Genomic DNA, 27,372 nt, shown 5'->3' with positions numbered 1-27,372 from the left:
TTTCACTGAGATCTTAACTGTTTTATTCACAAAATAAACAACTTCATCTTCCCAGAGGATGAATTTAACAGAAAGACTTAAAGCAACAGTTATAAAAAAGCAGTACTGAAAATTTGAAAAAGTCTGATAAAATTTACAAATGCAAACTACCACTTTGTACAAAATCTTTTTTAAAGAAAGTTTCGTCATTTTTTAAAATACAGTTTTAACAGCTCAGAAATGCCCACTTATTTCAAACTGTTTAGGTATTATTTTCGTCTGTGTGGGGAATTCTCCCTTCGTCTATCCTCATATTTTCTTGATTCCCTGTACTGGTCAGTGTAATGGCTGTACTTCTCCCTGAGTCTCTCTGAGCCATTTCTGTATCGGTGGTCGTCTTCTTCCTCCCTTGGACTTGACTTGTTATAGGATCTCTCTCCAGACCTAGATCTTTCTCTTTTTCTACTCCGATGTCCATTATCTCTGCTCCCATGTCTGTAACTTTCATCATCAGAAAAAGAAGCTCTTCTTTCTGCTTTCTTCAGTTTTGAATTGCTGTGTTTATTTTCTAGATCCTTACTTCTCTCGTTGTTCCTATCCCTTCCACTATGGTAATCATCTCTGCCATTAGACTCATCCCTGTGATGGTATTTTGATACATCATCTCTCCTATGTGCTTCGTAATTGTCTCTGCCATCAGACTCATCTCTGTGATGATATTTTGATGTGTCATCCCTCCTGTGTGCTTCTCTCATATTTCGGTGATTTCTTTCTGACTTGCTCTCACTGTCACTTTTGTCCTCTTGCCATCTCCTTCCCACTTTCTTCTCAAGCGATTTCCTTTTCCTTTCTTGTTTTTTCCGGGAAGCTTTATCAGATTCTCTATTTTTCTTTTGTGTTCTCCTTCTTTTAGCTTTGGAAGCATCTGAAATTACAACAAATTATGGGAATAAGGTTCTATTTTAATCAACTATTTGTTCTATTAAAGTATACCAAGAGTTATAAAGAAATACTTTTATGCAAAAACACTCCAACTTTTGTTGTTATGTATCTGGCCAGAGGTTACAAAAATATCAGCTTTGCTTGTATCTCTCCCCTCAACCAAGCATTTCATACAAAATCTACCCATTCTTTTAACTGGCGGGTTCTGACTATTTTTAATATGAAGAGAAATTTTCCCTTGAAGTATGAGCTAACTAAGCCCAGAGCTACATTATTCCTCTAAGCTTCAGCATTTGTCAGCATCTCTACTGTTCCAAACCCATAAACCTCACGTGAACAACAGGCAAGGCTACACCACATCCAAAACAGTAAAAACAAGAAAATATGACCTCATGGAATAGTTTTCCACATTTCATTCTATTTACCATGACTACACAGTTATCAAGAACATGACACATCATTCCACTTTAGCTCTAACAAACACCAAAACCAAACTTCTTGCTCAACTTACAGAACATACAAACAAACCTGCACTTGAAAGGAAAACATTACTAAGCAGTCATATAAATGAAGTAACTCATACCAAAAGAGTAACATGCTAAACAGGAATATGACATAACATGTAGGTCATGAAAGACATGCCTTCAGATTTTAAGTGCTATGTACTGACAAAACTCCAACAACCAAGCTTCCCCCCTCCTCTACTCATTTGTAGGTGTGATACTTGCAGGGCTTTTATCCTTTACCTATCTGCAAGTGACGCCTGAATTCTGAGAGCCTCTACACATCATCACCTTTTTACTGACTTGATACAGAAGGACCAGACACAGGATGTAAAGCCATACATCAAAACTCTCTGAAAATTTCTTTCTGAAAGGTCACCTTTTCCAGACCATCCATTATCTTCAAATTGTTTACTTCACCAATTACTTTCTGGAAAAGCTTATCAGTCAAGGAGTTTAAAAATAGCAGATGGGGTAAAAACTCTTAACACTATCCTAAGAAAGAAAAGCAGGATGAAATAGCTTCAGAAACTTTGTGGTACTGCAGCAACATAACAATGACTCTGGCATGTTTTCAGGAATGATAGTGCCAGCTTGTCAACAATTTAAGATCAGCTTCAGAACCCTAAGAAGAAAGGCCACAGACTACTGATACTAGGAACCACAGGAAATAATATTACATTAACACCTATAGAACTTTAAAAAGTCCCCAGTTTAAACTGGGTCTACATACTTGTTTCAAGCGAAAAGTGAAATCATCATGAATGCTAAAGAACAATGTAAAGTTAACAAGAAGTTTAAGAGGAGGATGTTTTGATTAAAAGCCTGGTAGTCCTTAAAAATACATATACGGATATTTTAGTTATGCCACAGGTACTGAGTGAAAGCAAAGCAAAGAGAGTGTAGCTGCTTTAAACCAGTAAATATTTGCTTTTAATTAATAGAATTAATTGTCTAATAAAACTTGGCTCTTGAAAATAATGTATAACTATCTCAGAAGCAGCCTCCATATGAACCAACATCTGTATTTCTGAATGTGCAGCAGTATTTGTCTCAGAGGAAGACTTTACTCTTCCTGTTTGCTCTTTGTTAACAATCTGCAGATTTCTCCCAACAGATGAGACAAAGCATTATAAGCAAACTGTGAATACTAAGTTGCAGTCATTTACAGTTAACAATGGTTATTATATGAGCTACAGTATCACATATTTAACTGTTTCTAACCACCTTTTGAAAATACTGTAGCCATAAATTGATTTAATAGTACATCAAATATCTGAATTCTACAGAAGCTGGCTCATCTGGCTTCCTGGCACCCTGATAACATGCAATGACAGATCACTTTGGTTACATTTTAGAACAGTATGCTTTTCTTTTTTTTCCCAACTCTACCAAGATAAAGAAGCCTTCCCTCTGTTTGCAGCTTTTTAAAAATCAAGCTATAACCAGTAACCTTCATTTTGTATAAGCGTGGGACAGGCTTATAAGTATATAGTTATCTCAAATTAGTATCCCATACATGATATTTAAGTACATAAAAATCAGAGAAAAAGCAAAACTGGGCTACTAAGATAAAAAAATACAAGTTTAATGACCGTATTCCCTGATGAAGGAAGGACAAATAGTAAAAGAGAAGGTCTTAAGATTACAAAAATCAAGTGCTCACACTATCAGACTGCAGACTCAGTTGGTTTGTCACTAAGGACTTACCTCTCTGGTTCCTATCAAGCAGCTCAGCAGAGCTGCAGCTGTCTATGCAGGAACCATCTGGCTCTTTGCTGAACTAACGCCTTCTTTGACCCTATTTGACTGCGCCCTCCTCTAGTGCTTTGCTGTCATTAATGTGATAGCTTTACGATGAAATGCAAATCAGATTTTGTAGAGGAACATTGCAAGAGGACAGAAATGCATTTCCAGACACGAGCAGTTCACACTGCTTTTATTTTATTAATCTGCTTTTTCATTTCTGAGTCACATAATAAATCAAATTAATTTTGAATCAACAAGCTTCTGAACTACAGAAAGTCACGCTGTGTTATCATCTGCTCATGTTATATAGGAGAGACTGTACACAGTAATTCATACTAGCAAGTACTTTACAGATTAAGCAATGTTTACGACACTTTATGTCAAAGAGAAGGGAAGGCTCTACAACAGGATGGCATAAGATGCTAAATAATGATTGCAACACGAAACTACATAATACTAAGTTATCAGCAAAAGCTGATTCATCCTTGAAGATTTCCCTCAAGGCGAGAACCCTCACTATATCAACACACAAACTCTTCCAGAGGAAGAGTTAGAAATGAAGAATAAGAAATAGAATAAAACAAAACTCATTGCTAGAACTGACCAATGATGTGTCTGATTCATAACAGGGTACATATTTACAGAAGAGGATACTAGGAGCATCAAGTTCACTCAACTAAGCAGTAGAAAAAAGAATTGGATGTTAGTCCCCAGAGTTCCCCACTAAGCATCCCATAGAGATATTAATACTAGCCCCTCTATTCTCCACTAGACTGAAAAGACAGCTCTGTGCAACAGGTATCAACTGTGTAAGAAACTCTTCCTCAAGAAACAAAGTTCCTCATGTATTTAAATCATGGAAAAAATGGAACTAAGATTTTCTGTTTTCTGAAATAAGTTTATATGAGCAAAAAGTAGTATTTTAAAAACATGTAAATAAAAAAAAAATATTTATAAACCACAGCAACACTGTCTAGAGCTAGTTTGTGGCAATAACAGTAAACAGAAGCATAGAAGTAAACAACAGGTGAATAAATAGTTATAGCTAGTGTTTAAATACCTGAGTCACTGCTGTCGCTACTGCTAGATGAAGAGTCACTGCTGCTGGATGACTCTGAGCTACTGCTACTGCTGTCAGAATCAGAATCTGAAGAAGAGTCTGTTTCTGAAGATGAAGATGAATCTGATGACTCAACATCTTGTTTCTGAGTCATTATCATTTTTGGTGCATTTTTCAGATGCTCCCGTAATTCATCTCTAAGGAACAACAATAACAACATCATCAAAAAAAAAAAAAAAAAAGCCACTGAGAGGCAGGGAAGGAAAGCAAGTATTAAATCAAATAATCAAAACTGTTCCTCACGTAAGTCCTCCAAGGCCAATAGAAGTGAAGAAATTGATGGCAAAACGAGTGTTCCTTGGGTTATCCCGAGGCAGCAATCCCTCAAAGAAAGGCTGCAGTGTTCTGTTGAAAACAAACATCTAAAATAATCAGTATGCCAGTTTAGCACTAATTCTCACTGACATTAATAGACTTAAAAAGGAACTATATTACATAGCACAGTGAAAATTCTCTTCATGCATTTTTCAACACTTTCCTTGTTTATATCTGAGATGTATATTAACAAAATACTTCTGAGAGTCTAATAATGCATTGTCATAACCTGACAGTATGAAGAGCCTGATTTTGCGAAGCCCTGAATAGACTTGTGAAAATAGAGTAGCTAGTGACAGTAAAGGATATTACCTGATCAACATAAAGGACAAAGATCAAATTAAACATGGCCCTAAGATGGTTTAAATTCAAGCTTAGATGAGCTAAAGCATCTATTAAGTTTGTTTAACAGACAACCCAACTAATGGGAAGTAGCTTTAGTGACCAAGATGAACACTGCCAGAACACAGTATGTTAAAAAAACACAAATACTTAAAATAATGCTATTGACACTGTACTCAAGGACAGGCAACTAACCCTAGAAAAACTAGAATCATGTCCTTTTCTCCTAAACTTTGTCAGAACAAGCAGCCATAGCAACTTTCATTACTGCTGATAAAACAATGAAATTAACAGAGTTGCACTTGATACATTCTTATACAAGTTGTACTGTCTTTGGAAAAAAAAATACAGTTTTCAGATAAATATTCATGCACATAGCTGAACTTGTCAATGGTAGCATTCAGTTTAATGGGACTCTAAGTCTCTAATGAGTAAAGTTAACATACAACTTATTCTTGAATATTGCAGCTATAAAACCACAGATGTGGTTTAATTTGAAAACAGAGGTTTTATCTGTACTCTTTCTGATGAATTAATTCAATGTACTGTTTTTAAAATAAAACTTCAACTTACATGTCCTTTAATCTTGCATTCAAATTTGGAAGTCCCATATATTCACTAAGCTCCTGAAAGAATATTTTGACAAAAATCCTACTGGAGGATGTGGTTGTTTCTTCACTCAGTATTATACACTCCAGAACCTGAAAATGTTTATGAAAAAAAAAAACCACACACAAATGAAAGTATGTTCAAACTTAGCCTTAAAACCCTTTAGCCTCCTGAAATAACAAGCAAAGACTGTTTGTTTATTTTTGTTCACCAATGCACACTAATTCCCAGTCAAGAACTTTTCTTCCTTGAAAGGTCTGTTCTAACAAGAAATTTCTGATCATTTTTAAAGTAGCAATTGTTTCAGGATTTATCCTGTCCAAGAAAAGTCAATGGAAGAAAAACAGGTGTGAGAACTCCTGGAAAATTAAAGATTTGAAATGGATGTTCTAAAGAGGTGAAATATTTGGATTAATTTGTGTGTGCCTGAAGAATGTCAATTAGATTACATTATCTAACAAGAATAAAAGTGTAGGAAAAGAGAATTGTAATTATTTCTAAAGTTTCATATAAAAAGCTTGAAAATTTTCTCTGTGAAGTTAATTTTAGAAGATTTCTTTACACTTATTTTTTGAGAGACAGCTAATTACACTGCTGATTAGTTAAAAATTGTACATTTTAATCAACCAATTCCAGCTCAGCTCTGTAAAATAACAGCTGAGAGCCACTAATGAAGAACTGTGGGAGACAGAAATAGGATAGGATGTTCAGTGGTGTATCTCAGAAAACATATAAAATAATTCTGTTTGCTACAAGTGCCAATACTTCCAAAACATCGAATGAATACTAAAACCAATTTATTACTTATTTCTGAATTACTATAGATTAATAATTAAATAAAAAACCTTTGACAATAGCCAGTTCTACTCACACTCCAGGGAATGGAATCAGTGTACAGCAGATGAGCAAACATCTTGGCAACATTCCTTAATTTGTTTGTTTCCAAACGATGAATGGTATCATACTGTTCCTTGAAAATAGCTTCAAAGGATTCCATATATTCTTTTTTTAACATGCAGAAACGCTGAAAGAGTATTTTACAATTTAAACAACCAGATTAAGCAAAATATTAAACATGCAAATAACATGTATAAATGACTTATGCAATGTAAATGTAATGCTGCTAATATTTATCACAAGACCTTATGTTAAACTAATACTTAGAGAAAACATCTCCAAACAGATACAATTGATTGCTTCCAGCAGTTTGTCAGAGCATTAACTCATCTGCATTGCAAAGTAGTAATTAACAATTTTGACCTACAGCAAATGATTCAGCAATTTATTTTACTTCCATACATCCAATATTCTCACTAACCCCTCAAATACTACTTTTTTTCATGACATCACTGACTGGGTATTTAAGACCAGAGAGGCAGCAGGGAACACAGCTAGAGGCAAGACACTTTGGACATAAACACTTCAATGAACACAGAAATTAGCAGTTATATTCTACAGCTTTTCAACATGCACATTCAAATGGCTAGTGCTTCATAATAATGTCAGCAGAAATATTTCCTCAAATACCGAATTAAAAAAAACCTACAAATGGAAGTAAACACTTCCTTTCATCAGAACTGCTTACTCTTACGACAACTATTTGACTCAGCGAGTCAGCTCTACCAATGTAAGAGATAGGAAGAGCTTAGGTAACTATCCGTGACTAAATTTGAAGTTACTTTGAGAAAAATGAAGACAACAACAAAAACCCAGGATGCTAGCTGTTTACTGAAAGACAACAAAACAGGGAAAACCAGGACAGCAATTATTGCTTTGTCTTATAAATAAAATCTACTAAGCAGCTGAAAGAAGAGTCTCTAAAGTCAACTGTTAGCACTAAGAAAAGGATTTTTCCAGTAGCTCACAACACTTTTAACTTCTTTTAATATCAATGCCTTGGCCTCCAATTTACTTTTCTACTGTAATGGAAAAATGGGAGGCCAAAAAGCATTAAAAGGAGAAAATGAGTTCTCATTTGGCATTCACTGTGCTTGTTAAGATCCAGATGCTAATTCAATCAATTAACATAATCATTTTCAGTATAATAAAGACTATTAGTTTTACTTCTCTATTAAAATTGGTTTGACAAGAGTAAACCAAAAGAAATTATCTACCATCGAGTGTAAAATCTGAAATTAGGACTCACCCCTGCCAGTAACCCAAAGAATTTCTCGTATGTTCTTTGCTGAGCGCAGCAGTCAAGTATCATGTTGCAGAGTTCTTTCTGATTTCAGAGAAAACAACATTTTCTCTAGGTAAATTTGTTGTAGCAGTACAAACATCATCACTAAGTATCAAAATATTGAAGAAACACTTACATGGATGCCAGCTGTGAAGCAAGACTATTTACATAACTTCATTGGTAAAAACAGTAGTTTTCCAAATTTCTTGTGTTTCTGAAGTTATCTCAAGGTCTATATCTGAACTTTTGGCATTTGTATTTTCTCTTATGCTTAAGCTAATGTTTTTTAATGATTTTGAGCCAATTCAATGTATAATCTAATAACAACAGTTAAAACTACTTTACTAACTGTCTTTACCACAGAGCAGAAAACAGCACTAAATCCCTGCATCTAGAGAAAACATAGACAAGGAAATCCATATTTAATTACATCACAGGAGACCCCAGAATAACTGGTACCTTAGCAAGTATTGGTCATCTCTATAACAAAACGCCAGACATGGAAACTAGACAGACGCACGTATATGCCTACCTTTGTAAGTAGGAGCAGATAACTCATGGATGAAATCTGTATACATCTTTACACAAATCCTAAAATAATTAGTTCAATTTTAAACTCTAACGTTTCTCTATGTAGCGGGTATAATTTTACAGGTGTTTTTTTAGTCACAAAATAACCATCTAGTAATTTAAGCTCAGACATTTTTAAATCCTACTGCTAGAAAGAATGAAATAAAAAAAGCAGTTGCTTTTTTTTTTTTTTTTAAAGGAGTGAGAGGAGCATAAAATAAATGCAAAAAAAGCATAAAACCAGGAAGAGCTCTTTTACCACTCTGAAATCTTATTTTTAAATAACCTTTTTCAAAAGCAACAAAAATAACTCAGAAGACTAACTTAAGCCTTGGCAAACTGATCTACCTAGGCTTCTTTTCTAACTCAGGAAGAGAGCTTGGCTAGGAGAGAATGCAGGAAGTAAAGGCAGATTGGCCTCCCAAAGCTTTTTTTTTTTTTTTTTTTTTTTTTTTTTTTTTTTTTTTTTTACACACACACCCACCGACCCACCCACCCGTGACAGCGTGCCTTCCATCTCTCTCCTCTCCAAATGCATGTGAACATACGCAAGCATCAGCTATGGCAGTCCCACAGAAGATACTAGCTGCCAACTACCCAAAACAACCAGTTCCCTCCCACTCCATAAAAGACAGCCTTTTTGGAAGAAAAGATATCTGTCCTCCTTTCTGCTCATTTCCCAATATAATCACTCCAAGTTAATTATTGTATCACCCTCCAGTAGCAACAGCTATGGATACACATAAATGTTGTTCTCCTGACTACATAAACTGAGCAGATAGTGGCATGGCTTATGGCACGGCTTAGGGCACAGTCACTGATACAACCAAAGCAAATATTCTTATATGTGAATTAGAAGAGATCAAATACTGTATTGCAGTTTTCCCCCAATTATTGTATACTTTTCCATATGACCAACCTCACAGCATAAATCAATTTATGACATTCCCAAATAGGTTTTAGAGTATCAGTCATGTATCTTTCATGATTATTTAAAAAAACTTTAAATAAACTTTCCACTAAGCTTGTGATACAAAACATTTTGCCCATCACAAACTGTGCTCGGAACAAACAGCAAGCCAACCACGTTTAACAAGAAGAAATAATCCCTTCCAAATACCAAGGCAACAACGTATCAAAGAGAAACCTAGTTTGTTTAAAAGCATTCTTTTCAACACTGTCACACTGGGTTAGCTTGATATATTAAAATGCATATTAACTTTTTATATTATCCTGTTTTACAGTAATGCTTCAGGTAATCAGTTTTTAAACAATAAAAAGGGGTAAAGTGCTGATGCCATTACAAGTCAGCAAGATTTGAAAAACAAATTACTTCTTTTCCTCATCTTAAATGCAATTACAACATTGGTATCCCCTGTGGTTTACAGTAATTAAATATTTTAACATTTTAATTAAATATTACAATGATTTCTAGGAGGGTATCTATGAATAACCACATGCATGAAAATAGCTTTGCCCATAGACATTCTTGCCAGTGTTATCAAAACAACTCAAGGTTAGGTCTAGAGTAACTGTCTTTCAGATTAAAAATTAACAAACTTGAAAATGATTTAATTATTTTTTGAGAGATGTGACAAGTTCACAAAACAATTCTAGCTTCAATTATAGCTTTAAAAGGTTAGTTAACTCATTTTGTTGCTTCCAGTGCTAATGCTTCTAAAGATGATTAAGGTGAGGAAAGCTTTTGGGCTTTACTGCAGCATTTCCTTTAAAGAATGTAACAAGCGCTTCCCAGTTTTGAAGACACTTTGTATACTGAGCTGGTCAAAGCTTTCCATACAATGCCAAGCAAGTATCCAGATTTGGTCAGATATTAAGTATAGCTATCTTGTCATGAAGTACATAAATACTTCAAAAATATCTGATGTCCAATACAGAATGAGTGAATTATCTTTTGTGAAGATCTTTAACTCAATACTGTATTACAGAAAAATGCCACTTCCCAAAACTGCTGAAATGGAAAATAAGGAGAAAGACTTCTCTATATACACTGCATTTCTCCAAGTTCTCATTTGACAATTCCTGTTCAAGCAAGATAATGGGTTGGACAGACTTAAGCACAGTCTTGCAGGGAGATTATCTTCTTTTTTAAGCCAGCATTACTATTTTAAAGAACAAGCATACCCTCGCTACTCTACATTAAACCAGCTTCACACATAAGGGTACATAACTTCAGAAAGAGAAGTTAAAGTAACTCAGTTTTCTCACTCCTTTCTGATTCAGTGTTTCATACACTATGTTTTTTTTTCCTTTTTCTTTTTCATTCATTCTCCCTTACTTCTTGCTATGAATTCCTTCTGTAAGAGCCACTACTATTTCTAAGTTGACCCACAGCTGTCCTCCAAGGAGGCTGCTTTGCTCCTCCTTCCCTAGCTGGCAGTGATGACGTTTCCCCTCTCCTCCCTTGCCAGCCATGCAGTTCTGCTCCTCCACTGACTATACAAGCTGTATACAATATAAAGCAACCATGAGATATCCCTTATCCACAGGCTACTGGTGCTTTTTAAAACATAGAAGTCCCCATGCTAGTACGTGTGTTTCTATTATCATGTAATGAATTGAAGGAACGAATATGCTGGAAACAAAACTAGTAAGGCTGGCTTACACCACTATGAAATTATTTAAAATCAGCATCTTGTTTTTATACATTGTTGCAGTGTTTTCACAGATGCTGTTCCTCATTCTTTACTATTTTATTTCAGCTGAAGTTTATTTTACTACCTTTAAGTTTTCCCTACCATTGCATATTGTAGTGCACGCAACTCACATATGCCTATTTTTTCCAGCACCTCTCTCTTCCTTCCCTCAGTTCTCAGAATTATTGCACAGAGCCAAGGCTGGCGAAGGGATAGAAGGTGCTTCAGTAGCAGGTGGTCTGGCAAACTGCACGTAATGCTTTTGGCAGCTCCCATGCTGCCTCCAAGTCTGTCCTCTATTAGGTCAGCTGACAGTTATTCTTCAACTTCCATTATCCCTTTGCCTACATTCTTTTTTTTTTTTTAAGCCTCTGTTTTATGTTTAGAGAATTGTATGATTAAAGTTCAACATACTCATCAGAAGACAATTAGACCTACAGGATTTTATGTAGGAAGAAAAAACTGCATAAGGATACACATGTATTTAATTGTGCTGCTTTAAATCTGCTTCCTGCTACAAACCTGCAGCACACATGGAAGGCTCTAGTAAAACAATACATTGAAAGCCACACAGCATACGCTTCCTTTCAGCCTGAAAGGTACGTGTACAAAAATTAAGTAATGCCACTGAGGTGATGTGAGCAATTCCATCTTCACAGCTTAAATGCATACACAGAAGCTTGCAAGATCAGAGCCTAGCCAGAACTCTAGCTAACACCAGGTACTAGTAACACAAAATATCACCTCCTCTTCTCTTCTATATTTTTATTTTGTAGATGGCAGTGTATACCAAAATAAACACAGATAGGGCAATGAGCTTCACAGCTAGATAATGAAATCAACTGTTTTTACATCATTAACATTTTTATTAATGATAAAGATATGCAGTTAAAGGAAACTTTTATATTTTTTATATTTATTGGAAACATTTTAGTAAAAACAACACCTACCACAGTTATAAAATGCATATATCCTATTGAAAAAAAAAAAAAAGAATTTAAGCCTAGGCACTTCAGAGAGTTGGGAAAAAAAAAAGCTAGCATTTTCTCATTCAAAAGATCAACAAGTCAAATGCTGGCACCTTCTAATAGATTTCATGTATTTTAAAAAGCACATTTTAAAATGTAAGTTAGGTTTCTGGGACTTCATTCCATACACACATGGTTTAGAAGTTCCCCTTAATCTGTTACTATTTATTTCCAAGAGATACTTTGAATAATCCAGCTACACAATTAGTTATTTTCTCCTGCAAATGTTCAGTTCCTCCGTGATCCCAAAGCCTAAACGAGAAATCCCTATTCAGGTCATGACAGAAACCTCAGGTCAAACAAAGCACCTCATTCATTCCCACCTACTTAACTCTGTTCAGAAACTGCTTGCATTTTTAAATATGTAATTTACATACTAACTGGAGAGAAAGGAAGAAAGAAGATAAACATAAAGGGCATTTTTCAGATTTTATCTCAAGATCCACATTCTGCAGTTATAGGTGCGTTTCTGATGTAACTTGGGGGATTATACTGATGTCAATGGCACTGCGTGGTGCACACAGTAAAGCCACAGAACAAGACCTCATCTATTAAAATTTTATATTTTAAATGTAATGCAGTGTTTAGAAGCAGGTTTTTTTTTTTTTTTTTTTGCACTTAGTCTTCTGAGGATCTTATATGTGTAAAAACTGGATAAAAAATACAACATAACTCTTAAGAACTTCAATTAGTGTAAAATAATCAGATAGTAACCTAGTATAAACAAGCATTCAGATCAACACTTCACTCACAAAACATCACAAAATCAAATTTCTAGTGGAAGTGTGGACCCATCTCAAACAAACACAAGCCTACTTGTAACACTGATCATTCTTTCCCTCCTCGATACCTTTTCAAGTCACCTTAGGAACAGACCTGAAGCTGAGAAACAATTTATCATCTACACACCATGGAATACTTTGCACATCAGTTCACAGGGCACATAACCTAACCTATCCATCCCACATACTGAAAGAATACACTGTAAATCAAAGGACCGTTAGAAGCATTCCTAGGATCCTACGGACTGTAAAAAGACAGCCAAACACTTGAAAAAAAACCATCACTATGTCCTATATTAGTTACTGTCTCTCAGAGGAAACTGCAAGCAAACCAAGTCCTATTTCAACACAAGTCTGAAATAAATTGAAGGCTCCACAAAATAAACAAATAAATAAAATAAAAGTCCTTCTACAAAAGACAGGGAATGGCATGGAAAGACTTAAAGATGATCGTGTATTACAGACATTAGCAAGGCTGTGAATTACCAAGGTGCAGCTGCCAAACCAACCAGCTGGGATGCCCCACATTTGACAAAAGTAAACCAATGAATCTTTGAAATCATTGACTTGATCAAGTTAAGATCATCCCTCTCCATACCAGCTTCCTGGACTATGTTTTCACTGAATGTCAAGTCAAAATAAGTACTCTTGTTATCTTCAAAACTAAATCAAGAAATAGCATAAGTGAGACACTCTCAACCCCCCTACCCCAAAGTAGGACTGTTTTGAGGAAGTGTGACTCCATCCTGTAAAAATGAAAATGTGTCAAATGCATGCATAATTCTTTCAAGGCTGTGCTTAAAAAAAATTCTCATATCAAGTAAAAGAAATAAATCCAGTGACCCATTATTTTTGTTTTTGTATAGTTACACTGAAGGTCAGATATTGTTATAGAAGAGGCCCTAATTTAGTTTAGCAAAGTTCCAAGTGTTGCTGTATAAAAATTCAGTTTACATCACAATCAATGGGAAGAACAAACCAAAGCCTTTCTCTGTTTTACCCAAATTCATGAAGAGCAAGAACAATATATTTTTTCTCCCTGAGAAAGACTGAAGAATAAGAATCCTGTATGAGCTCAGCTTGAATGATGCTTCAGTCCATTTTAACTAAGTATTCTGTAAGCAGTTAAATCTTTCCAAAAAAAAAAAAAAAAATCCAAACCAAAATGCATTCCACACACACGTTTTACTAAAGAAGGAGCAATTCTCCAGGTAAGTACTTGCCACTCCTGTCTAGATCTGAAATACCATGAAGATTCAGAAATCATTTTCTTTCAACTAAAAGCATCAGAAACTGAAACACACTCTCTTTCAAGAGCAGAGGTAACAAAACCTGGTAAGGGAAAGAAAAGTGAAAAGCCTATTTCTGACATTTTTTATCGGGCTTTTTTTTTTTTTTTTTTTCCCCTGTAAGAGTCTTGAAGCCAGAAGAACTGGTAATACCGCATTCCTCTATTACAGTTTTAACTTAAATTTTCTTCTTTGGCAGTGCATTGGATTCACACCATTTTAACACGGATAATAACAGCATTTTAAGAACAGAAGTAGTTCTCTCTGCCAAGATCAAACATATGCCCAAAGCAGAAACTGAAAAGCTTGTTTAGAACAGCTTGTCACAGGCTGTAGTACAGACTACAACAAAGCTCTTCAACTTTTGATCTGCACACTTCAGTTGGGTCTAAAAAAAAAAAAAAAAAAAACCAACAAACCAACCCAAAAAAACAAGACAATGCATTCAAAGAAAAGGGTTTTTTGAGCTTTAACAATGGCTTTTATTGTTTTTTTTTTTTTTTTTTTTTTTTTGCTGTGGATTTGATTCCCATCGGTATGTTTGTTCTGTTCCTCAGCATTAGGAAGTAGTATTTAAGTATTCAGAATACCAAATTCTCATTTATTATAAAAAAAAAAAAACAACAAAAAACCACGAAGATTTGAAATATATTCTTTACAGTTAAAAAAAATAAAAATAAAAAAAAGAGAGGCTTGCTTTTCTTGAGTGTTTTTGTAAATCCAACTGAGGTCTGAGATCAAAAGTTGAAAGCTGGGGAAGAAAACTGCTTGTAAGCTTGCAACAGAAAATTGTGCAAAGTTATTTTTAAATGGAGAATAGAACACAGAGGTAGAGAAACTTCTCAGTCAAAAAAAGAGGGCATGAAATAAAAGGAAAAGGTGATGAGTATTCTGAGAAGAGGGAATATGTAGCTAGAGACTAAAAATTAACTATGCAAATTAGAAGTGGATGATTTTTGTGCTCAAAGGCATTCTTTATTTCTGAAAAAGCATTTCAGTTCATAGCAGAATGAAAAATGTCTCAATGTCAAGCCACAGCACAACAACTTACTAAAGAATAAATAAAGATTGCCAGCATTCCCATCAACACTGAGTCGCACCTATATTGTAATGGCAAAAAGCATTGTTAGGTTGTTCTGCTTCATAGATGATCCATTTGAACCTTAAACCTCTTCTGCAAGTTAGATCAGTGTGGCAGGCCCACGACAGGTTTGGTAGAGCACTAAGCATTTCTGACGCAAAGCAGTTGATGTGACACAATCTGTAGTTCAACCACTGACAAAAACTGCTAAATTTAAATTTGAATTCAGCCCTGCTCTATCATGTCTGAAATCTCTGCACATAAAGATTTGAGACAACTGCCTGCAAGAAAGTAATTAAGACTTAATTAGTCTCAAAACTGTCATTCATGTCTGTCTTCAGGTTCCAAATACTCTTAGTAGTTTTCAGGTAGCATTCCACAATTCATTACTCAAAACTATGGAATACAGTCTTACGGACAAAATTAATGAAAGCTGGTTTTTATTTGGTAAAGTCTTCTGAAAGGAAGAAATTCACATTTAACATAATTAGAAAACAAATTTTGCAATGAAATCTTCAAGTTTTCCAATTTTTAAAGAGTAGAAATCACACTGAATGACACTAGAATTAACTCTAATACGTCCACCTCGTAATAACTGCCACTTATAGCGGGGCTGGCATGGAGAATGAACTCTACAGGGTCCTCCTTAAATCAGAACTGAGGCCAGCATAAAGGTTTTATGGAAGAACAATCAATCAACCATGGCATCGTCACCTCTCCTACATGCAAACGAAGCGGCAATTTCCTTACAAGAACAAACATGAGTTTATAAAACATTTCAGAAATGTATTAAGAATGGTTAAAGCTTGGAATCACAAGATGTGGAAAAATGCTGGGCAAGATCCAACATCTTCCTGAAAAACAGGTTCATGGAACTTTCATTTAAAGGAAAACCGAACAACAACAAAAAAAAAAACAACAAAAAAAAGGGCAGAGGGACATGGAGCTTTATGGCTAAAAGAAATTCATCCTGTGACTTGTTTCAACTATGGAAGTAGTGAGAATAATTTCAATAAAGGCTTCATTTAAGAAGATACTGGATATAAGAGAATTTTTGTTTAGAAGTAGAGGGTTAAATCAGACAGAAATGCCCTGCCATTCATTTAGCACATGGACAGATCTGAGGTACATAAATCCTTTTATAATTTCAGTATCTAAAGCTGATTGTCCTTTCCACTCTCACACTGATCAGGAAACTGCATTTTTCTTTCTCCACTATAAAACACTGCTTAGGAGCTGTAAGCTCATATGAGTCAAAGCTCTCACATCTTTGATTAAGGTTAAATAAAAAGTAATTATTATTAGGGAACGAAAACAGCACAAAGAGGATGTGGCATCTTATGAAAAGATGCAGATTTACATCTGTTGTATTCAGCCATTAATTGCAGCAATTTTTGCAACTAGTATGAATGATACCAGTTTGATACAGTTGATACCAGTTTCTCTCTTTTCATAAAACAATGTGTACATACACACAAAATGCCAACAAGAACTCTTCAGCATTTAACTTAAAGGCATCTAATTAATAGTAGTTACAACAGAACCCTAATTATATGGATCACATAACTTTTTTTTTTAAATAGAATGCTATGCTAACTGCAGCCAATCATTTAAACACCACAAATTTTAATATTCAAATACAAAAATTTGTATTAATCTGCATGTAACTTTTTTCAGAGTGTTAAAAGTTGATATTAAAATCTGTGATGATTAGAGAAATTTGAACACTTAAGTAATGACTGGAAAAAATATACTGGGATGAAACATTAGGAAAACAAAGTAGTGCTCTCCAGAGACATAACCAGACAGCTGACAGGATATTATGTTTTGTATCCCCTCATCATTCTTTAAAAATACATCAAAGTCAGTAGAAACACTCCAGAGATTAAATCCTGCTGGTAAAAAGCTACCGTACTGTTGTCAACGTTGTATTTTGCTTGACTACTAGTAGTTCCATATACAGACTGTTACAAAATTTAATTCATCCATCATTTTATAAGTCTCAGAACTAGATCTGGAAGTTCCTTTCAGAGCTTTCCTACAAAATTAAGAATGACTAATAACTTCTATTTTTGCAATGCAGCAGAAAAACACACATTTACCCCATTTCTTTTGCATACAGTAATATTCTTACATTTTATAAATTGTGATTGATAGTAGAAATATGAAATTTCTCACAGTTCACACTTTTCTCTCTATTTCTACAAAGCACTTCACAGGATTAACACTTGGTAAAAGCACCACATAAAGTATGAGAGAAGTAACACATTAAATTCATCTCTGTTTATCTGCTTATTTTCATTTGCAAGTAAGGCAACACACAAAAAGCAGAAGAAAATAACCTAACGCCCAATACTAAGTCAAATCTCACAAAATACCTAGTTTTCTGAACTGAAGTGGTAGGAAAGTCTATTTCTTTCCACTATTCAGATTCTGATTAATGTAGGTTTTTCTTTTAAATATATATTTTCTCCTTGCAGTTCTTGACCACAGAACAGACGATAGCTGAGACACAGCAATGGGATTAAACACCAGCAGTTGAGAATCAGTCAGCAGACCAATTACTAAAGCAGTGGTGCTCAAGTTATGTCTGCACTGTATAATGTAGCTTGCGCATTCCCAACTGTTCTCTATTCTTTATAGCTGAATTGATTTTCTGCAATACAGCATTTTTTCCCCCACTACTCAGGAATTCTTCAAGTTATGGCTTCACTGGAAGCCAGAATCCTATGAATGCTTAGTATTGCATTTAGGCAGCGTTGAATCATTTCATGCACAAATTAAGGAATCAAATAAAACAAAAACATAGCAGCAACCTGAATCTTTTAAATTACTTTCATGTGAATTGTTTACTGGCTAAAGAACAATTTTCCTTACTTGAGAACACACCTATCTCATGATCTCCAAGACTGCAACTAAGCATCCATACACAAATTGCTTTAAATCAATACGCAATATTACTAAGAAGAAAAAAAAAACAACACCAAAAACTGAAAGCAACGACATGATTCATTCTTTTAATACCAATCTGTATCTCAAGTCCTACTGACAAACCCCACAGTTGCCTGAAAATATCTCCAACTCCATTCTCTTTCAGAGTCAGAGTTCTGAAAATGTCTTCCAAGCTACAGTACTTTTGTTATAGGATAACCATTCCAACACTCCAACCAACAAATCTTTTCAGGCTTTTTTATTTGTTTTTATTTAAACAAATATTTTAAACTGTTTGTCAGCAAGGAGCAGTTACACAAGATAAATGCGTTAAGAAATATGTCAGCCTACATGCTCTAAAGGTTTGAAGACATATTGAGGAAAAACAGCTGTGAGGAGACGTTATCATTCATTTACTTGCCTCACAAGTTAGGTCCCAAGACAAGTAAGGATTCTACTACTACTACAGCTACTTCACGTTAATAGCAACAACAAAAAATAAGCTTACTGTTTGACTTTCAGGAAAATCCATCTTCAGCAATTTGTGAGCACATTCTTCAAAGTCTAAGCTGCAATAAAGAAAAAAATTTCTTCTTATCTGTGCAATACACAACTATACTAAAACACCCGAAAACCACTGACTTTTGTTCACTCAACAATTTTGATTACAGCAATATTCATAGAAAAGTCCTAGTGCACTAACATGTATTACTGTATAACAAAGATTTTTGTTTGAAATGATGATTTAAGAACCCACTGTCTACTTTATAAATCAAGTCCCATATGGTATTTTTTTTTTAAACTATGCTAAAGCAGGATTTAAAAAAAGGAGAGAATTAAAATTCAGTCACATCAAAAGAAATGCAATTGTGTATAAATTATATAATATTTACCTTGATTGAATAGCAAGATAAATGGTACGACGGAAGGAAACCAGGTTGATTTCTGTCTTGTCGTGGACAGTAACTTTCTGGCCTATGAAAGAAACACAGTTTGGAAATAACAAAACATTAAGTCGTATTTTATATATCTATGTATCTCTTAGAACATATCTATTTTTATTAGATCTGTAACACATCTGTGTAAAAATACCTTTTGTATAAATATTTAAGACTTAGGCAGTATTGTGTTTGTATATTTATTTCTATCTAAGTAAAGATTTTAAAATCAATGTTCACCTTATCTATGAGTAACAGGTAAATATTTAGAGATACAATAGAGATACAGAAAACTTCCTTTTAAATTTTCACTCTTATGCTACGTGCTAGTATTAAACACTTAGATCAGGGAATAATTGCAGATTAAAGCCTCCCTTGATATTGTAGTGTTCTTAGTTTTATAAAATGTGCAACAGAAGTCAAGCTTTCCTTTACAGTTTAACCTACAAAAAAAAAAAGTATACACAAAGATTTCAACAATCAAACAAAAGACAAAACTCCAAAACAATTACCAGTAAGTTGCCAGTCACACACTTACCATCTTCATCCTCCTCTTCATCTTCATCTTCCTCTTCATCACTACTTCCAGCCTCCTGATCTGGTTCAGATTCACTGTCACCTTCATCAAGAATTTCTGAAAGAGCAGATTAAAGGTGTACAGAACATAATAGTTCAGTTATCAAAAAAAAACAAAACAACAATTGATCTAACATCTAAGATTGAAAGGATGTCTCAGGCGAAGAAGGTGTGTCACAAGTGACTAAAAACATAGCTGGAGGGACAATACTGAGGAAAGGGACAGGAGTATGTTGGAAAGGAGTACGATGAACTGAAAGGCAGTTATCTGGGAAACAAATGCCACCCGTCGTTAAACAATAAAACTTGTAACAATAATTGGGTAACTAAATAGCATACAAAATGCACAAAGTACATAAACACATTTTACATATAGCATGCACATATAGTGGGTAATAAAATACACCCATTATGTATAAAACATACGTACACACACCTACCTTTCTTGAGTGCTTTGTATTTCTCTTCATTTTCCATAAAGTTGGGATCCATCTTGAAAACATCTTTAAAATAAAAACGAATCCTTAAAATACGAAATGAAAATAAGACTGTATACCAAATCTTCAGTTTGTTTTTGTGTGAAATACAATCATGGAAAATATTTCCAACTTACTAAGAACGTCCTCTGGGTTGTATTCATCTTCTAAAGGTAACATATGAGTAAACTGATCTTCCTCTTCCACTAGATCTAATCCCTCTGGAATGATTGGATGATCCTTGAAGCCATCCTTCCGTACAGCAAACATGACTTCTATCATGTACTGAACACGCATGTCAATTTTAGACTCATGGAGAATGTGTCGAAGACGGTCAAAGATTGCTTTGGAAAAAGCAAAATATTTAATATGGACAAGGACCGAATATAGCACAAACAAGAAAAGGCTAATATATTGGCTCATTGTACTTACCATTAATACCTCTAGGAGAAACTTCTGTTAGCTTGAGCCCACTCTCCTTAAGAAATCCAATTGCTACTTCAATACTGTCATCAGTAGGCCTTTCAAGAAGCAAGGTGAGCATTTCCAAACATAAAACCTCATGAGCCTTTAGAAAGAATATCAGTAAAGAACCTGAATTTACAATATTTCTTTGAGGATGTCACACCACTTGTTTAATCACACAAAGAAAGCAACACGGGACAAATCTAATTAAGAAGTAGTCAACATTTCATACACAATTTAGCTATTTATATTTACACTATCTTCACAGTGAACATGACTATACTTTTGAAATGTGAATACATTCTAATAAACATTTTACCATTACTGAAAAAAACAACAGGATGCATTTATACAGATCAAATAAAATAATACTTAGCTTACTAAAACTAGTTTTAGCATTGCATAGCCTTTCAAAATAACTGCAAGAAATCATGTTTCAAACAGAGGTATCTTATAAACCTGGGATAGAAATCCTGGTACTTCTAACACAGAAGACGATGGAATAGGGAAAGATACAAATTTGATTCAAATGCAACTGAGTCTGGTCCTGCCTATAGACTTAATGATCTTTGTATGAGATTATAGTGCTGCAAGAAAATTCCATTTAGTATCTGCAGGAATCCACTTGCTTTCTATCAGAATACTATCCCAAACACATACATAGAGTTTTGGGAATTTCTGAGACATTAAGTGCAGTGGCGAGAGATGAGAACATCACAGCCACATTACCAGACGAAATCTCTTTTCTAAAAAGTCCCAACAACTTACAGCAAGCACTGACAGGAAATCTGAACTCAGTTTTCCCATAACTTATGAAAAAGGGGAAGTATATTCATTTGAGCTACCGCTATCTTGAAGCTAAAATAAATAGAAAGCCATGTAGAGTATGAGCAAGTGAAAACAAAGTAACATACCACATTCTGATTCATCAAATGCGCAACGAACTTCGAAGAGGTTAGACAGAGTTGCTGCAAAAGAAATAAACAACTGGAAACTGTAACATCTTACAAAGAAGAAACACTTGTAACTGAGACATTCTATACTATCAATTTGTGCTTCTCAGTTAAATTAAGCCATGAAAATAACTATTTTGGTATACTGGTAATTATTCTACCATTAGGACCGCATACGTCCAAGTAAAATATAAAAATAACATCACAGTTCCAAGCTGAAATCAGTAGCCAAGCTTTCACAATACATACACAAATACTGCTTTATTTAATGTACTCATGTTAGGTGAAGCATAATGATACAAACAAACCACAGGTCTTGACTGTGCTCCTTTGAAATACCTAACTTGAATACACTCAGTACAAAATTACTCAGCAGAATTACAAGTTTTAGCATTTTATTTCTTCACATTTTTTACATACCTTATCATTTCTGCGATATCCTTTGCGAAAATTTAGTATCAACCTCTTGAGAATCAATTCACCAATATTTGGAAACTTTGAATTAATAATCGCCACAAGAGCCGCATAAACATGGGTAAAAATTGGAGAGGCACCCTGAGCTTGCAAAATGGATCTAGACAGCAATCCCCTGCAAATATACAAGTTTAATAAATAGAAAAATTTTATTCTTATTATCTAATTATTATAATAAAACACAATGTTTTCACCCATTATGTATCATTAAAAAGAACTGCATTGTTTGAATAGTTAGAAAGATGCTATGTGGTCATTTTCAAACAGTTGTTCACTGCAAAGCCCAGGAGGAAAAAAAAAAACCCTCAAAATGTGATTCTTTAAAGTACTATTTACTACAGGGTTAATAAATGGAATAGAACTCATTTGGTATGTGTGTAAAGGAACAGAATATTTGGTTTTAAAACTATTAGCTACAAATGCAAATTAAATTAGTCTGGTTAAGATAATATTTATTTGTACAAATGCAAATTAAATTAGTCTGGTTAAGATCATATTTACTTGTACAATCACCATGATTTATAACTGATAGAATCACAGAAATACCTAATACCTAATAGCACAACAGCCTTTTATCCATATTACAATGGCAATGATGAAGGTGGTAAACAGATCAGTCAGATAGTTGTAGTAAAGTGTTTTGGCTGAAAATATTTACTTCAGATAAAGTCCAGGAACACAGAAAGAAACAGACAGGCATATGTAAATTGTAAGTCATCCAAGTAAAATCAGTAGATTTAGTTAAAATAAAAAGGAAACATGCTATCTGCTCTACTGTCTTATTCTTCCAAGCATGTACTCCTTCCTCTACCCCTCAGCTCCCAGCCCCTTTTCCTCAAGCAGGGAGCTCCTCTGCATAGGAAAATATAGCCTAAGTTAAACTTTAAAGTCAGACTAGTAACCATACACTAAACACACAGTGATGCAGGAATGAACAATATACATATTAACAGAGAAAAAAAAACAAAAATTGGCTTAAATATTTCAACATTTACCTTCCTCGAACAATATTCTCCTGAAGCAGCTCATGAATAATGTTGTCTATATTAGAAACGTTTACTTTATTGACAAGACCATTGATGGACTTCTTCAAGGCTTCCCAACTCATCCTCTGATATGCCAAGCTATTACAAAGGCATCACAAATTAGTAAAGCATAAATTTGTGGCAGCACTGTTATACATACAAAAATGTGAAGATGTAATACACTAAATAAAATAACTAAGAAAATATTCACAGCACAAATGCAAAGACTAGCTCACAATTATACATTAAATGACTACGAACCCACCAAACCAATATGACACGCCAAAATATAATTCCCCACAGATGTGGTATAACTCAGAATGTTTGTCTTTTCATGGCATTAGGAAAAAAGAAAAGCCTGTTTATGCTCTGTAACCTACTTTTCCATTAAGAGCAGAAGTGGAAAGGGTCATAGTCTGATTTGTTATTTTTGTTGTTGGCTGATTGCCTAGCATTTTGTTTTCCTCAGAGACAGGTGGAAAGAGAAGATGACTTAAGGAAAATGGCTCTCATCTTTTTTCTGATTAGAAAGATATCTCAAAAAGTGTCCCACAACTTTCCTTAAAACCCTTCATAGTTTTGTTTTTCAGGATGAATATAATGTTACCTTCCACTCACCTATTTTTATCAGTAATTTGTTCTTGCATCATCCTGAGCTTGGCAGGTGGAATATATGCACCACCTGTGCGAGTAAGGATTGGATCCACTTCTTCTTTCTTCTTCTTTGAAGCAGCCTCTTCATGAGTATTTGAGCCCTGAGCTGTTGACCTCTCTGGACTCCTATGATCAGGGGAAGAAAGTCTTCTCTTCCTCCTTCGATCATAATCTCTTTCTTCCCACTTTTCATAGTATCTGTCTCTCCCTCTCTCCATCCTTCTAAAAAGATTAAAAAAAAAAAAAAAGAAAAAAAAAAAAAAAGCTGTTTTCCTCTTTTGTTGTTTAAAATAAGTACCTTCATAGGAATTGAAAAACAGGTCCTAGTATTCACCTTTCTGAAGATCTGTCATCATAATACTCCCTTCTTGAATATTCTTGATCATATCTGCTGTCATCGGAATATCTTCTTCTTCTGGGAGATGGAGACCTGTCATGCTCTACATCCCTATTCACAACCCAAGACACAAAATTCTCAGTAAAAGGATTAGAAAAGCTATGCTATTAATAACTACTTGCAATGCAATCTGTTACATACACGCCAACAATTCCAGTTCTGCACTCCACTCTTAATATGTGCATCACTCAAACACAAGACCTTCCCTTTATAAATTGTTGCCAGCCAGCAAAAAAATAAAAATTGAAAATAAAGAAATCAATGGAATCACCTTAAAAGGAAGCATCTCCTACCACGTGGGAGTAAATGCTAAATGTCAGTAACATCAAATACCAAAGGCAAATGCCACACTTCGCATTTCTTGAAACGCATTTATTCATTTCGGCTACTTTTGATGGTGGTGCATGAAACAGAAAAGATGCCACTAAAAATGACTGCCTTTGGTACAAGATGTTTTATTCCAATTCAAATATGAAATATAAGTAAACTGCTAATGCTTCATCTCCTGCATCAGTAGGCTGTGCTTAAAACAATACTTGTACATCTCTTGCTGGCTTCCATAATCTTGCTATAAACATCTGTAGTGTTCCACAAAAGAAGGTGGTATCTAATTTCCATTTTCAAGATCCTTGAAATTTTAACTGAGAATTTTAGGCTAAAAGTACTTAGTCTTAATTACAAATCTATTTAACTACTGCTTTGTATACATGCAAGTATTTTATTAAACCTGCAATTATTTCTCACAGCTGTTATGGTAGTGTATAAAATCATTCTATATTCAGTTCTCATCTTTGTTGTTTAATTTTTCTCTCCCTAGGAGGTGTGTGTGTATATATACAAACACACACACACACACACACACACACACACACACACAGTCACAGGGAACATAAAGCAATAATTTCTACCTGTCTTCTGGAGTCAAACTTCTGTGGCGTGGACTGTATTTTTCTTTCTTTTCATGACTGGACCCATGCTTTAATAAAAGAGAAAAAAAAATCAACTTCAAAGATATTAAACAATTAGTGTGAACATATATATATATATATATATATGTTATATATGTGTGTGTATGTATGTATCTCTCTCTCTATATATATCTTGACATCAAGGCATATGATTGCTTTAGCCCACTACATATTTATAAGAAGCAATCTTCATCAAATAAAGCTAACAGCAGTCAGACTCACCACAAGGAGAGCTACTTCTAAATAATACATACTTAAGCATCTGCTACAGGATTACTCTAGATGCTAAGTTTTACCATGATTTCAAGAGGCCAAATACAGATGAAAAATCATACAGGTTACTAAAAGAAATCACAGACTGGATGAGACTGAGTATTTTCACGGTTTACTCTGCTTCTACAAGGCATTTGCTATGGATTACTGTCAAAGACTAGGCAAAAAATCGACCTTCAGTCTGTCTTTGTTCCTTTACTGTTTTCTTTATCCATACATCCTTTTACACTTTGTTGCATCATGTACAACACTGTTTACAGACATCTACCAGTCCTTGTTTGGCAAATGGCAAGTGTATCTTCCCTCTTCTGAGGATTCTTTTTTTTACTTTTTTTTTTTAATTAAAAAAAACTCTCATTTTTTTCTAATCATTTCTAAACTCACTGAATCACTCCTAGATTCATAAATTTGACATGTATAAATTTAATATAGATAGTAACAACATGGAAAAAGGTGGATCTTTTGGGGATAATCAGTTCTCATAAGCTCTACAGCATTTGCCTTGGCCCAAGTAGACTAACATACACAAGGATTCATAGGAGTAAAACAATGTTACTGATGTGTCTGTCTGTGGGAGTTCTCAGGTATCCTTCCAAAAGTAACTATTTTGCTGAATAACTTATTTGCCTCAGCTCTTCCTAACCAGGCTTCCTGCCACAGGTTACAGTATCCCTCCCACACCATTTCAGAAACACCCAAACAACCCGCCTGGCTAAGTTGCTTATTTCGATAGGTGAGAGAGCACTTCTATAATCACTTGGTCAGGAAAACATGAGGACATATCTATCTATTCCTTGAGCATCCCTATCAAAAACCACTTTGGCGAGAAAGACTGGAATGTAACTAGGAGCAAAGAAGCCCAGGCAGGGTTGAACACAAAAGCCCCAAGAAAGCTAGTAATGAAGATGTCACTCAAATTCAGTAAAATTCTAGTGAAAACAGATGTAGTATTTCTGCACCCCATTTTTTCTCATTGCTTGCCAAGAAATCAGCCCTCCCACCCTCCCAGCCACTCAGAAATGTACTCCACAACCTTTAAAAGGTGAAATTCAACTTCTACGCTAAGAAACGCAGCTGACACAGTAACTTCTACTTCCTTATCTTTTCTTCTTCACATCATCATTAAAGTTTCAGCACCCTTTTTCTCCGTTTGCCACCACTTACATTCTCAGTTGAGCCACCATTCAGCCACTTTTTTTTTTTTTTTCTACCACATGCCAATAACGTTCAGAACTTCCACTATGAGGACAGCATGCATCAGCCGCTGTAACCGACTACCTTAACAGTAACACCTCTGTTGTCAACGGCTGTCTGCCTTACAATCAGCGTTCTATTTAATACAACATCAACTGGAATCTAGCCACCAACAAGAAGAGAATAATACACAGTGTAAGCTTCAGGGCACTTACGTTTATTTGTGTCACCCTGCTCTTCATCTCCACTTCTGCTATTTATACGAAACTGAACGCGCAGCAACGAGAAAATTCAAAGCGGAGATCAGTTCACCCAGAACGTTTCATCTACAATACACAGACGACAGCAAGGATTTTATATTGCACAACACAAACCTTACATTGCCGTGCCGCAGGCCCAGCCGCGCGGCTTCCGCCCCTTCCGCCCGCTCCCCCTCCAAGCCGCGGCCCGGCACACAGGCCGTGACCGCCCGACCCGCGGGACTCGGGCAGGGGCTCCGCCTCCTCGCGGGGGAGAAAAAGGGCAGAGAACGGAGGACAACTCCCGCCGCCTCACCTGGACCTCGCCAAGCGGCCGCAACCCCCCACTCCGCACCTACCGCCCGCCGCCGCGTACCGCTGCCAACGCCGTCACTTCCGGCGGAACGCGACACGCAACGAACGCGACGCGCTCAGGCACCGCCCAGCGACGGCGCGACGCACAGCGCGGGGTGCCGGGCTGCGCTGCACCACGGGAAACGCAGTGCGGCGGTGGCGGTGTGCGGCCGCCATCTTGTGCGGCGGGTGGTGGCGGGCGGCTGAGGGCGACTGCTGCGCGCTTCGGTCCGCTATTTTGGTTAAAATGGTCGTACGGAGCGTTCGGGAAAAACTAAGCAAGCAAACAAACAGAAACACTTATTTC

The 27,372-nt window shown here is 35.4% G+C and overlaps 1 protein-coding gene across 4 annotated transcripts; it reads right to left on the bottom strand.

Moving 5' to 3' along the window:
* On the bottom strand, positions 1-27,155 carry CWC22 (CWC22 spliceosome associated protein). Of its 4 annotated transcripts, none has more exons than XM_085227811.1 (20): positions 27,071-27,155; positions 26,688-26,798; positions 24,946-25,013; positions 23,975-24,088; positions 23,605-23,862; positions 22,957-23,085; positions 21,908-22,076; positions 21,449-21,502; positions 20,502-20,637; positions 20,207-20,413; positions 20,034-20,096; positions 19,556-19,651; positions 18,973-19,054; positions 18,588-18,648; positions 7,706-7,783; positions 6,431-6,583; positions 5,524-5,651; positions 4,537-4,638; positions 4,234-4,430; positions 1-904 (listed from the first exon to the last, which is right to left on the bottom strand). In XM_085227811.1, the coding sequence occupies exons 2-20, from the start codon at positions 26,712-26,714 to the stop codon at positions 249-251; spliced, it is 2,778 nt and encodes a 925-aa protein (XP_085083937.1). In that variant the 5' UTR covers positions 26,715-26,798; positions 27,071-27,155; the 3' UTR covers positions 1-248. The 4 variants fall into 4 exon arrangements, with proteins under 4 accessions (XP_085083937.1, XP_085083940.1, XP_085083938.1 ...); XM_085227814.1 differs by having other exon boundaries at positions 27,088-27,144; XM_085227812.1 differs by having other exon boundaries at positions 27,028-27,135.
* Between the last annotated feature and the right edge of the window lie 217 nt (positions 27,156-27,372).

This window comes from Meleagris gallopavo, chromosome 7 (genome assembly GCF_905368555.1).
Source record: "Meleagris gallopavo chromosome 7, MGAL_WU_HG_1.1, whole genome shotgun sequence".
Taxonomy (NCBI): Eukaryota; Metazoa; Chordata; class Aves; order Galliformes; family Phasianidae; genus Meleagris; species Meleagris gallopavo.
The sequence above is the reverse complement of the archived record's forward strand: the minus strand, read 5'-3'. Positions and strand labels throughout refer to the sequence as shown.

Excerpts from the sequence above, each read along its gene's own strand:
- CWC22 (XM_085227811.1), bottom strand. The coding sequence starts at position 26,714 with ATGAAGAGCAGGGTGACACAAATAAAC. Across the intron at positions 23,863-23,974 it reads GATGACAGATCTTCAGAAAG|AAGGATGGAGAGAGGGAGAG; the intron begins GTGAATACTAGG and ends TAATCTTTTTAG. Across the intron at positions 20,097-20,206 it reads CAACCCAGAGGACGTTCTTA|ATGTTTTCAAGATGGATCCC; the intron begins GTAAGTTGGAAA and ends TTTATTTTAAAG.